The sequence below is a fragment of the Aethalodelphis obliquidens genome, unplaced genomic scaffold (genome assembly GCF_003676395.1).
Source record: "Aethalodelphis obliquidens isolate GAN/ISIS:26980383/991018 unplaced genomic scaffold, ASM367639v1 scaffold7, whole genome shotgun sequence".
NCBI classification, from domain to species: domain Eukaryota; kingdom Metazoa; phylum Chordata; class Mammalia; order Artiodactyla; family Delphinidae; genus Aethalodelphis; species Aethalodelphis obliquidens.
This window is the reverse complement of record NW_020837951.1, coordinates 55,494,228-55,507,584: the sequence shown is the minus strand read 5'-3', so window position 1 is coordinate 55,507,584 and position 13,357 is coordinate 55,494,228. Positions and strand designations below refer to the sequence as shown.

The 13,357-nt window shown below is 41.2% G+C and overlaps 1 protein-coding gene across 3 annotated transcripts in view; it reads right to left on the bottom strand.

Annotated features, from left to right (window-relative positions):
- Nucleotides 1-13,357, bottom strand: part of PDCD1LG2 (programmed cell death 1 ligand 2) — a 92,200-nt gene that overhangs the window by 5,825 nt on the left and 73,018 nt on the right. The window contains exon 7 of one of the 3 annotated variants that reach the window (XM_027105829.1): nucleotides 10,958-12,190. The exons of 1 other annotated variant lie outside the window; for it this stretch is intronic. In XM_027105829.1, coding sequence (XP_026961630.1) covers nucleotides 12,152-12,190 — 39 coding nt within the window. In that variant the 3' untranslated portion in view covers nucleotides 10,958-12,151. Of the gene's footprint in view, nucleotides 1-10,957; nucleotides 12,191-12,223; nucleotides 12,612-13,357 lie in introns of those variants that run through there. One more of the 3 variants, XM_027105827.1, reaches the window with a different exon arrangement.

Genomic DNA, 13,357 nt, shown 5'->3' with positions numbered 1-13,357 from the left:
CCAGGGATTTGGGAGTGGGGAGAGACTAGTGCAGATTCCAGTCCATCCTCCTGGGTTCCAGTGTGTCCTTGCTTCCCCCACTTCACATCCTGACTTCCTGTCCTGCGCACTTTAGCTCTAGCATCAGACACAGGAACAGCAGCCTCACATAGATGGTACAACCAGCTTCTGTAATTGCATATCGTCAACTCCCTATAATAAATCCTTTATTGTGTTCATTTCTCACAGAGGTTCTGCTTCTCTGAACAAATCCTGACTGATACATTTGGGTTGAAAAAAAAATTTTTTTTTTTTACTATTATAAAAATGCCACTATGAACATTCATGTTTGTGTTTTCTGGTATACTTGTGCAAGAATTCCTCTATAATAGATACCTAAGAGTACATATTTCTGGATTGTAGGGTATTCAAATATTCAACCTATAAGCTAGTGCTGAATTTTATTCTTGAGTAGTTGTGCCAGTTTATACTCACACCGGCATTGTTTAAGAGCTCCTTTTGATCCAAGTCTTTGCAATTACTTAGTAGAGTCATACTTCTTAATTTTAACCCACCTGTAGAGTATAATATGGTTTCTTATTGAAATCTTAATTAACATTAAGATTAATGTTTAATCTTAATATGATTACTAATGAAGGTGGAGAATCTTTGTATATTTCTATTCTCCACATTTTCTCTTCTGTAAAACAACTATACATGTCTTTTACTCATTTTTCTTTTTTTTCTTTTAACATCTTTATTGGAGTATAATCGCTTTACAGTGGTGTGTTAGTTTCTGCTTTATAACAAAGTGAATCAGCTATATGTATACATATGTCCCCATATCTCCTCCCCCTTGCATCTCCCTCCCACCCTCCCTATCCCACCCATCTAGGTGGTCACAAAGTACTGAGCTGATCTCCCTGTGCTATGCGGCTGCTTCCCACTAGCTATCTATTTTACATTTGGTAGTGTATAGAAGTCCATGCCACTCTCTCACTAAGTCCTAGCTTACCCTTCACACACACACACCCCACCCCGTGTCCTCAAGTCTGTTCTCTATGTCTGCGTCTTTGGTTCTTCAGAAACTTTTTTTTTTTTTTAGATTCCATATATATGTGTTAGCATATGGTGTTTACCTTTTTTTTTTTTACTCATTTTTGTATGGCACTGTTTGATGTTTAATTATTGATATACAGAAAGAGTTCTTTATACATTCTGGAAACAAATCCTTTAGGGTAATTATGCTGTGGTGTGCTGGAGCTGGCTTATACAGTCTCACAAGAGTGATTTTGTGCTTCTCTTCCAAACTGTGTGTAATGACACCATGTTGATAGCTTGAAATAAGCCATGGTGGGATTATTTCCTCCATGGTAATCATCAAACCCTACAAATCATGGCTTTTTCCCTTGGAAAGCTAGTTTTAAAACATTTACAAGCACAGCACTAGTTATATATGTTGCAAATATCTACTCTTGGTTTGTGGCTTGTCTGCAAATTCTTTTGTGAGGTCTTTTGAAGAACAGAAATCCCTAATTTTAGTAGAGTCAAGTTTGTCAATCTTTTCAGTTTTCAGTTTTGGATAAGATTTTGTGTGTGTTTTGTTTAAGAAATTCTTCTCTACCCCAAAGATATAAAGATACTATTCTATATTTTCCTCTTAGATGTTTAAAAATATCAGCTTTCCCATCCTAGTCTTTAATACACCTAGAATTGATTTCCAATATACCTGTGGGGTAGGAATCTGATTTTGCTTCTTTCCCTGTATTTCCCCAGCACCACTTATTGACTAATTCTCCCTTTCCACGGTACGTACAATACCACTTCTCTTACATATTATGTCCACAAATATGTGGATCTGTTTCTGGAATCTCCACTATTCCATTAATCCAATTGTCTGTTGCAGCATCAGTCAGTACCACACTCTTTTCATTCTTATAACTTTATAATTAAAATCTAGAAACCTGGTAGGGCAAGTCCTCCTACCTAATTGTCCTCCTACCTAATTCTCCTCCAAAAGAGTCTTAGTTACATATTGAAATTTGTTTATCTGTCCAAATTTTAGAATCAGCTTATCAGTTTTTTTTTTTGGTCGGGGGGGGGGAGGAATCCCATTGGGATTTGGAATTAGATTATATTGAATCTATAGATCAAATTGGGGAGAACTGGCAAATTTACAATAGAGTCTTCCTATTGAACATCTTCCACCATGTATTCTGTGATAGGTCCTCCTTGATGTTCATCAAATAGAGTTTTGGAATTTATTCCATATAGACCTTATACAACTTTCATTAGGTAGCTTATATATTTTTTATTGTTATGGTAAACTGCATTGTTTTTCAAAATTGTATTTTCTAACACTTTGTTGCCAGTGCTTAGAAATATATTTGATTTTGTGTATTGGTCTTCTATTCAGCCATGTTGCTGAGCTCTGCTATTATTACTAATCATTTGCCTGTAGATTCATTGGAATGTAGACGACTATATCTTTATGAAAAAAGACCATTCCAATACTTCTACCAGGTACTGCTTCTCCTGTCTTTGTGGTTTGTTATTTCTTTTTCTTGTCTTACTGCATTTGTTAGGAAATCCAGTATAATGCTGAATAGAAGTAAATGGACTTCTTTATCTTGTTCCTGAATTTTTAGGGTCTGCTTCTCAGTTTTTCATCATTAGGAATATTGTTTGCTGCATATTTTGGATGATCATATGTTCTTTCCCCTTTAATCTGTTAATGTAGTGAATTATATTTGTTTATTTTCTAATGTTTAACTACCCTTGCATTTCTGGATAAACCCAAATTGTTTACGATATTTTATCTTTTTAAAATGACCTCTTGGGTTTTTAAAAATTAGCATTTTATTTGGGGTGATATGCTGGACAAAGGGATGATTCATGTTCCAGGTGGGATGGGAGGGTGCTACAAGGTTTCATCACACTATTCAGAAGGGTGCATAATTTAAAACTTATCAATTGTTTATTTCTGGATTTTTCCATTTAATATTTTCAGACTGTGGTTGACTACAGGTAATTGAAAGCATGGAAAGCGAAACCATGGATAAGAGGGTACTACTGTATCAGACTTTTTAAAAATTTTTAAATAATTAAAAAAAATTTTTTTTTGGCCACACAGCACAGCATGTGGGATCTTAGTTCCCCCACCAGGGATCAAACCCACACACCTCCATCCCCTTCCCACCGCCCCCCCCCAGATTGGAAGCGTGGAGTCTTAATCACTGGACCACCAGGGAAGTCCTGTATTAGACTTTTTGATTATTGTCAATTTGATAAGAGAAAAGAATACTCTATAAATGTGTTAGTTTTCTATTAAGGAAAAAAAGTATCATAGAAGTTATTTTAAAAATCTTCAGGGATTCAAAAGAGGAAGAAACATCTGTTTGGGAATGAGAGGCAGGGGAATTCTTGTAGGAGGTAGCCCTTAAGCAGGGTCAGGAATAATAGGTAAAACTATGGCAGTCGACACGCAGGCGGCGGGAGCAGGGGGGCAGGAGCAAAATATTCAAGGCCTGAGCAGTGTAGAGGATGTAGCATGAGCAAGGCATGGAGAGTGGAAAATTGTCTTACAAGTGACGTAATTTGTCTAAAGTGAAAGGAGCACATTCTGAGTAGTGAGGGAAATACACCTCACAGGCAGTATTGAATCATTAAATCAGGGACTCCCAGCCCTGGCGGCCCATGACACACACTGGTGATCTTGAAAAAAAAAAGAATTAATGCCTGAGTGCCACCTCAGGCCAATTAAATTGGAATCTCCAGTAGGAGCTTCCTAAAACTCCCCAAAGGATATTTTCTATAGCCAGGGTTGAGAATTGCTGCGTTAAGGACATATGAACAGAGGAGTGATAAGCTCAAAAGTGGGCTATGGAAGATTTACTATCTTAGATCACATGCTGTTTACCTCTAAGTGTATTTAATAGTTTGAAATATGGGGGGAAAAATCTTAACTATTTAGTTCAAAATTGAATTTAAGTCAAGGTTCACTATCTCTTTAAAAGAAAAAACAACAAATGTTCTGTGTCTCAAAATAATTATTTTCTACTTTTAGGGGATAAGATCATTCGCCACGTGGGTATAATTCCCAATGAAAACTGCTTACACACACCAGTGATTTGGAGCAGAGAGCATGTCTGCCCCGGAATTCCTCCTGAATGAGTCTGTGCTCTGAACTCAGTGAAGCATTGCTTTGACGCTAGGTGGAGCCATGGATTGTGATTAGATGAAAAAGTCACACGTCAAAGAAATAGGTAGAATTTGGAGAGGGGGAGAGACTTTGCAACCATTTGCTCTAGTCCCTCATATTACGTTTAATTTTTAATTTATTTTTTGTGTGTGCAAAATTTATTACTTTTCAAATAAATTATAGATTCACATAGTTCTAAATGTACAAGATAAAGGCTATGCATGCAGTTTCTGTGGTGGATAGTCTCTGCTCTCCAGATCCACTGCCACCTGCCTTGGGCCCCAAGAGGCTCTTCTCTAAGGGTACACTTACAGTGTCCTCTGCCCTCAGGCTTCTGGTAGGGTTTTCCCTGGGGCAGTACTGGCAAGAGATCAGAGGGCAGGAGAAGAATGGGGTCAGGGTCTTTATTTAAACCCCAGCTCCTTCCCTGCTGGGCTGTGGGTTCATCTGGGGAAGGCTGTGTCTGCTGTCCAGTGGCTCCTTCTACACCTACAGTTCTCTCTCTGGGTTCAGGAAACCACTTATTCCCCTTGTCCCATAGGGCCCAGGCATGGTAATGCGGGCCCAGACTCCGCTCTGTAGCCCAACGGTGGACACATCACAATCCTTTGCTGGGTGCTTACCCCTGTCCACACTGTTGCAAATCATCCTTTCAATAAACTCTCTTTAATTACGCTTTTGAGTGTGCCGTGTACTCCTGCTGGTACCCTAACTGGTACAGGCTTCCTCCTCACATCTCTGTTCCCCATCTGCCCAGTTCTCCTGAAGCAACCAGTTCTATACGGTTCCTGTATGTATGCACATACAAGCTTAAAAGAATGTATATATATTCCTATCATTCTTATTTACTCAAATTGTAGCATACTCTATACCCAGTTCTATAACAATATATCCTAGAAATCACTCTAAACAGCATATAGAGCTCTACCTCACTCTTTTATGGCTGCGTTATATTCCATTTTATAGGCGTACAATCCTTTTTATAGCCAGTCTCCTCTCAATAGACATTTAGGTTGTTTCCAGTTATCTGCTATTACAAATGCTGCTATAAGGAATAACATTTTACATGGGTCATTTCTCCTTATTTTGTCCATGAGGAAAATGAAACTGAAAGAGATTAAGTACATTGTCTAAGGTTAATTCTTGGCAGAGCCCGTGTCATCATGGTCATCAGTTTATAGGGTGAAACTGCAGTGACCTGCACAATGGGCTCTGAATCTTGCTAGGGTCCCCCCCACAAAATTTACTGCACATTTCCACTCTTTGAAATTTCCACCCTTATACAAGAATGGACTCCAGAGCCACAGCACCAGGGTATGTTTCCTGCTTCCTTACTAGTAGGCTGTGCGACCTTGGACAAGTCACTTAGCCTCTCGGTGTCTCAGTTTCTCATCTCTAAAATGATTCCTACCTCATGGTGTTGCTGAGAGCATGAAGTGCTTGGTATAGTGCCTGGCATATACTAAGAGCCACATAAGCACTGGCTCTTACTAGTGGTGTTATTATCATTCTTTTGGTTTGAGGCAATGCTCCCAGTACAAGGTGAGAGGGATAACTCATTGTGTCTCATCAATAGTTTATCTTCTAAACTGAGAGTATCTGAGATTATCAGATCACTTCTTAAAAGCAGACATAGATGAAGAAAGATAGGCAAAGAACAGGGAACTTGGGGCCTGAAATGGGTCTTAAAAGAGAAGGGACTTTCTAAAGATAACTTTGCCCACCTCACAAGTTGATTTTGGTTTTCCTGTTCACGGGTACTTAAAGCAGTGAGACCCACACAGGTTTATCTGCCTACTGGACATCCTCCCCAAACACCTTACAGTTTCCAAACTAGACTCACTGTTCACAAGCCCTCCACCAACCTCCAATCTTACCAACAAAACCAACCCAGTCTTCCACAGTCTCACAGCACATTTAGGTGAGTCAATTTAAAAAATCTCAGAATCATCTATGACTGCTGTATTTCACATATTTCATGGCAAATTTGTTATCAAACCCTGTAAATTATTTCTTCTTAATAGTTTTCAACTTCATTCCCACCCCTTCCTCTCTATGTTCTCTGAGACTACCTTAAATCAGGCTCTTGTTATTTCAGTGGGCCGCTGTAATCAGCCTTCTCCCTCTCTCCTTCCCTTCTCTCCCTCCCTTCCCTGGTCCCTGCCTTTCTTCCCTCTGAAAATATGTATTGAATGACCATTATTTACCAGGCCTTGTGCTGGCAGAGGGGATGCATAAGTGAACAAGACAGAAGGATCCTAAATCTCTCTCCAACTTTAACCTAATCCTAATCCTTAATTCATGAAATTTATAGTCTGGAGAGAGAGTCAGACATTAAACATACACAAATAATTTGTTCACGATGACAGGGATCTTGCTTTCCATTCTAGGAGGTCAGGGCTTCCGAGTCTCAGGGATGCATTATAACCCTTGCTTTAGAAAGCCTCTGGGATGGTAAGAACTGGAGTTTTGCAGGAGGAGGGGAAAGGAAGTGGCTTGACCCTTAGGAGAAGGGAGAATGCATGAGACTGGCATGGATAAGGAACTGCGAGGAAGAGATTTGCAGTAGGCTCTATAAAGAGCTGGGGATCTGATTGCAATTTTGCACATTACTCCACAGAGGATGAGACCTCTGGTGGGGGAAGCTTGGATGGATGCCTGTGGTAGCCTGCCCTGAGCACTTTGGCCCCAAGAGCAGTGGCAAGAATCCCTTACAGCAGACCTGTGATCAAAATAGAGAAACACTGTGGGAGCATCTCTGTATCCTGCCAAGGGCAAAAGACCCAACAGATGCTAAAGGACCAGCCAGCAATGGATAGTGAGAGGCACAGTAGCTAAGAGACCAAAGACCAGACACTTCCCCATCTTCACGCCAATATGTAAGCCCTAGGGCCTAGAATGACCCATTTTGGGGATTGGGGGTAGTAATTGCAATTTCCTCTGTGTAAGGCAATAAAATTCTGACTTCGTGTCATGAGCCTTATGCTATGAGCCATTTCTAGAAGGCCAGAGAGGCTGATTAATTTCTATTCTTTTCTTTTTTTTAAAAAAGAAAATAATCCAAAAAGGTAACATATTTTTAAATCACAAATTAGTTGTGTTATCATGAGTACGCCAGGAGTCCCCTATGGGTCTCAGTTCCCTTATCTGTAAAATGTGGGGAATGATGTTGAACTTTAGTTCTACCCTCCCAAGGTTTTATGTTGTCTCATCTAAAGAATGGAATTGTTAATACGATAACTTGAGGGTTTCTTTCTTGGCTTTAATCATGTTGGTTGCACTCCCAGCTGAGAAAATGAAAGCTGATGAGGTTTATCTGCGTCACCAACTAGCAACGTTTTTATAATTCCTGCTCATTTCCCTTAAACTCTTCCTGTAGATGAAACCTGCAGTTAGCAGTAAAGCTGAGGTGAGAAGTTGCTGCCTTTTTTTGGGAGCAGATGACCTGTCTTTATTTGAGGCAGGTCATGTGAAACTGGTACCCAGGAGACCTTCTCACCTGTAGCTGGCAGCAGCAGATGGAAGGGGAAGGAAATGCCTCAATTTAAGAGACTTTTCATGCTAAATGAACAAGAAAACTCATCTTCCTCTCCTCCAGTAGCACAGACAGAGTTAGTCTCCATTAAGCCTCTTCAGATTGGGAGTGAATAGGCTTCACGGGCAAATAGCCAGCTCCTCCCGTGGACCTTGGGAAAGGGGGTTGTTAGAGAATGCAGCTTTATTGAACTTGGCGTTCCGTTACTCAAGTGGGTATAATGTTGGAGGAGGGTGGCTAGAAGGAGTCAATGTAATTTTTCAACTGGGGGGAGTAGACTGCTAGTTGAGACAATCAAGTATAGGGATTAGAGGTGTGGACTCTGAGACAGACGGCCAGGTTCCCATCACGGCTTTGCCACCTGACAGCTCTTTGACTCTGGGCAAATCGCTTTCTGTTCCTCATATGTAAAATGGGAATAATAATAGTATCTAGCTCAAAGGATGAATGTGAGGATTTTATTATGAAGCTTAAATGAGTTAGTAGTAGTTGTAAAACACAAAGAATATTTCCTGACACACGGTAAGATCTTTGTGACTGTTATTGTTGCAGTTATTTTATATGCCAAGCCACACATAATGACCCAAACGCTTTTGGTGCTTAAAACAAAGTTTGAAGCTTACAGCTTCAGGACTCAGCTTGAAAGCAATTCCGTATCATTGAGTAAGAAATTTAGCAGCCTACTATGTGGTATCCAAAGGAGTCAGATCACTTCAGATTTCTTCTGAGAACTGGGTAAAGGAGCTAAGAAAAAAGAGCTATATAAGAAGTAAAAATGTACACTACCACATGTGAAATAGCTAGTGGGAACCTGTGATATAGCACAGGAATCTCAGCTCGGTGCTCTGTGATAGCCTGGATGGGTGGGATCGGGGGGGTGGGAGGGAGGTCCAAGAGGAGGGGATATATGTATACATATAGCTGATTCACTTCGTTGTACAGCAGAAACTAACACAACATTGTAAAGCAATTATACTCTAGTTAAAGAAAAAGAAGTAAAAAATGTTATGGACACAGAAGAAATGTCTTGTAATATCTTAAGTGACATTCTAAGTAATAAAATTTCCAGAGTTAATCTTTTTCAGAAGGATACATCTGAATTGCTTGATAAATAACATTCTGGGACTTCTCTAACTTTCCTGAATGTTTTTTTTTTTGTGTGCCAGCCAGTATCTGAGAAGGTGCTTTCAGCTTTTCTCCGAGATGCAGAAACAGCAAACAAGGATGTCAAAACCTTTCCTGTTTGGTTAAAAAAAAAAAAGCCATGTGACAGATCAGGAAATCTGCACTCGCATCCATTGAAAGAAGTGATCAATATTCACATATTTTCTTAATTTTTGAATTTGACATTAAGATTTCCAGATTATTTTACTTGCACAATTCCACTGATCCTCAGAGTGTAGGAACATAGCCTGCATTTGCTTCATTTAGTGAACGTATGAACACAGTTTTCATGTGCTGATTTTCTCTATGGCTTGAAAAGCTACAGTAAGCTTTTGGTAAGGTTGTGCTAGTTGGTGGCAATTGGAGGGATGCTTTTTTGGGGGCGGGGGTGACTTCTCTTATGCTTTAAAATTTTTTCTAAAATGAGAATGCATTTTTTAAGAATTAAAAGCCTTTTAAAAATGAGTATTTGCTATTTGGCCTATTTTCTTATGAAAAAAATAAATTAACTAGCTTGCCTTTCTTCTAGAACTGACCCAGGGAATAAGGGCATGAAGTCAGCACTTTTTATTGCTCTAAAAAGAGGAATCTTTGCAATTACCCGATTCTTGACTCCAGCATAGTCCATGGGTCCTGGGCAGTTATCAGTGGTAAGTCTCATGATGGTGATGTGTCAGAAAGACCTCATCTCTATTCTTTTTGGTAATGACTCCTTATCACCCTGATCACAAATGCTGGTCCCTTAGATGAAAAGATAAGGCCCCCAATGCTCTCAAATGCCTCCCAATTGTTTGCTGGAGATCTGGGATTAAATTTTGTTAAGAGGTAAATGGAAGTCTGGTGATCTTAGCCTACTTTGTGTGTGTGTGTGTGTGTGTGTGTTTAAATGAGGTTTTGTTTTGAATAACATTTTATCCTGAAGTCATGTGGTAGCATACAGTATTCAAGATTCTCAGTTCCCCTTACTGCAGAACCACAGCTGTAACTTCGGAAATTGGCCTTAATGAGAATAAGATGATGTAAGAAGGCAAAGCCCAGGTTGGGTTTTTGCAGCGTATCAGGACGTTTCTCAGAGGAATCTCCTTCTCAGTGCTGAGGTGAAATTCTGGATATTTCGGCCGAGGATGATTAGCACTTTGTGCTTGCTTAGTTTACCGTCAGTGACAGCTGTAAACTCCCTGCAAATTCAGCACCTACTTCATTTCACGGAGTATCACACACTCTCAGGAAGATAAAAGGTGTCTAAGCGTTGGTCCCAACTTCTGGGAGCTTACAGTCTTGTCAGAGAGACTCTCTTGGGAAACACCTGAGGAACTCATGCAAAGAAGATCAAACGAACCCATTTTAAAGATTTGTATCAAGACGCTTATTCATCTGGGCTGTGCCTTTCTCAACAAAGCCCAGGCCCTTAGCAGTTGTGGGATCCTCATTTTCACAATCCAACACATTCTCTGTTTTGTTTCTGACTTCATCCCTTCTATGTGAATACATGGTTTTGTCATCACCTCTTCTTGTTCTCAGGACCTTTTTGCTGATTTTAGTAGCCTCTAAATCTTATGACCAAATAATATCCTCAGAATCTCCCTCGTCCTCCCCTAGATCTGAAAAGACATGACAATTTAGTATTGATTCTGGGCAGCCTATGTCTTTGCTGGTACTGATGAGTCTTCTAAAGGTGCTGACTGTAGCCTTTACATCTTTTCACTAATACCTATTATAATCCTTTTAGTAAAATGGGGTTTTGGAGGGGCTTCCCTGGTGGCGCAGTGGTTGAGAGTCCGCCTGCCGATGCAGGGGACATGGGTTTGTGCCCCGGTCCGGGAGGATCCCACATGCCGCGGAGCGGCTGGGCCCGTGAGCCATGGCCGCTGAGCCTGCGTGTCCGGAGCCTGTGCTCCGCAACGGGAGAGGCCACAAGAGTGAGAGGCCCGAGTACCGCAAAAAAAAAAAAAAAAAAAAATGGGGTTTTGGAGACCTTGCCTTTTTAGCAGCACATTAGCAAATCCCAGACTTCTTGCTTACAATTCAGTTAATTTACCTTTAGAATTGAATGAAATTATTGTCTGTGCATTGCTTTCAGTAGCTCATTTCTTTTTCTCATCATTTATCCATTCAACAAACATTTCATTGAACACTGAATAGTGACAGGCACTATGCTAGCAGATAAAAACATAAAGATGAATGAGACTTGATTCCTTCCTCAAGGACCCCACATCTGGTAGAAAAGACAGAAAATCAGCCCATATGGTGCCACGTGTGAAATAGAAGAGGTCATCCCTCCCTCTTGGTGGAGGCAGCTCTGCACCAGGGCTCCACCAATGGGCAAGTGGAGAACAGGATGGATTTCAAGCCCCTCTTGCCGCCTTGACCAGGCGCCCTTGTCCCTGGACTCAACCTGAGCAACCCTATGCAACAGCCCTGCACGTGGAGACAGCATGTTACAGTTCAGTGTGATGAGAACAGAGGAGAGAGGGCATGGCCATCTGGTAGGATGGGGAGGCGGGAGAATTTTCATTGAAGAGCTTACATGTGAGCTGAGACACGGAGAAGCTCATCCAGTGAAGGGGGGTGAAGGGCAGAGGGAAGATGTACAAAGCCACGCAGGTTTGAAGAGCATGGCGCGCCTGAGGCTCTGCAAGTCATTGATGAGGGCACAGTGCCGAGTGGGGTGATGAGTGTGGGAGAGATTTGGCAAGGACTGAAGCCGGATGACACTGTAGCAATTGTCTAGGTCCTTGTTACTCAAAGTTCTAGACTCCTCTGCAGGGCAGCTTTGGCATTACCAGGCAACTTTTAGAAGTGCAGAATCTTGGGCCCCACCAAGACCTACTGAATCTGAACCTGCATGGTAATAAGCTTAATATTTAATAAGGTGGTTCATGTGCACATTAAAGTCTGAATAACAGTGGTTTAGGTGAGAGCTGATGAGAACTAAGGGTTTGCTTCGAAGGCATATTCTCTAGATATTAACAAACATGGTGTTTTCCTTATGTTTTCACAAATCTACCACCAGTAGATCTACCTTCAGGGTGTCTCAGTGACAGTACCTATAATTCAGAGTTAAGGAAAACAGAGGCCCAAGGAAGTTAACCTCATAACCACCAGCAAATTAAAACAGAAGGAAGAGAAGGCAGATTCCTCTGCTTGCCCTTCCCTTTCCTCTCTTATTCCTTACTATCCAGGTGTGCTTATCTTAAGCCTCTGCTTGGGAGGTGTGGAACTCATGGTCTAGCAGTCACTAAGGTTGGAAAGGTGAAATGATGGAGAAGCCTTCAGCCTGGAGGTGGTGCCTGAGCATCATCCTGGAGCAACTGGGAAAAACAAAAACAACTGTAAAAAAGATCCCAGGAAGAAAGGCAGGTGAAAGTCATCTATGAAGCACTGCTTTACCTCTTCTCTTCTGCTTCTTTCCTTTCGCCTATTTATTCATTCAACCATTCAATTACTTAGTGTATACATTGAGCACCTATTGTTTGTCAGGCATTGATATCTGCATTTTCCTGGTAACTGCAGGGCTTTCTACACACTTTCAGATCTCTTGAAAGATCCCAAGAGACCCCTTCCCCAATCCTCTAAAAGCCACTCTTCCCTGTGCTAGATCTTCTTCCTCTCCGGCCCCAGGTGGTTCATCAGGACAGTAGGAACAGTTGAAGCTGGAAGGCTCTGGGGTTTCTGTTCTCTGCTCAACCCTCTGCCTGTGGCTTTCCTGGTTCTTTTTCTCCAAGAGGAACCCTAAGGGGGGAAAAAATCCAGGTTCAAGTGGGGCTTCAGCATCTGTGGAAGATCATTATTGGACTTGACTGAGTGAGGGACTGGCTCTGGTTTTGGTAAGCCACTGAGGTCAGAGCTGGGGTATATCCTTATGAGCCACTGACTGATTTCCCCTCAAAAGAAGGGTAGGCTGAAGAGTTTGAGGTGCACAGAAGGGACCTTTGGGGTAGGGGAAGCAAAAGAGAAATAACACTTCTTCCCCAAACTCTTTCTGGGAATTCATCATAGAAACCCCATAAGGTAATAGTGTCATCATTCTGTGATAGAAAACTATGTTCCCACAAAACAGGGATGACAAAGGAAAGGTAAAGGGGGTGGTATGGTGGTGTCTGGTTTGGTTTTTACAACAGATTCCACAATAAGACTGTAAGACCAGTTTAGATGCTTTCCGTGAGTAAGTGGCTTTGCTTATGTGTTTTCTCTATGTGTGGGTGCAGGATCAGAAGAGGAGAAAAACAGGGGAAGAAACATGCAAACATCGAGATTCTACCCTTGTGCTGCCAGAGGCAACTTTAATCTCTGAGATGATAAAGATAACAGTCTTACTCAGAGTTATACAGCAATCACCGGCAAGAAAATATAATCTAGACCTCCTAATGCCTCTCATTTCCTTCAGAAAGTCTACAGGAACTTAAGACTGCTTTAAGCAGCCCCATGGGTTGCTTGAGTTAAAAAAAAAGGCAAAAAGAGAAAGAAGAAAGAAGTAA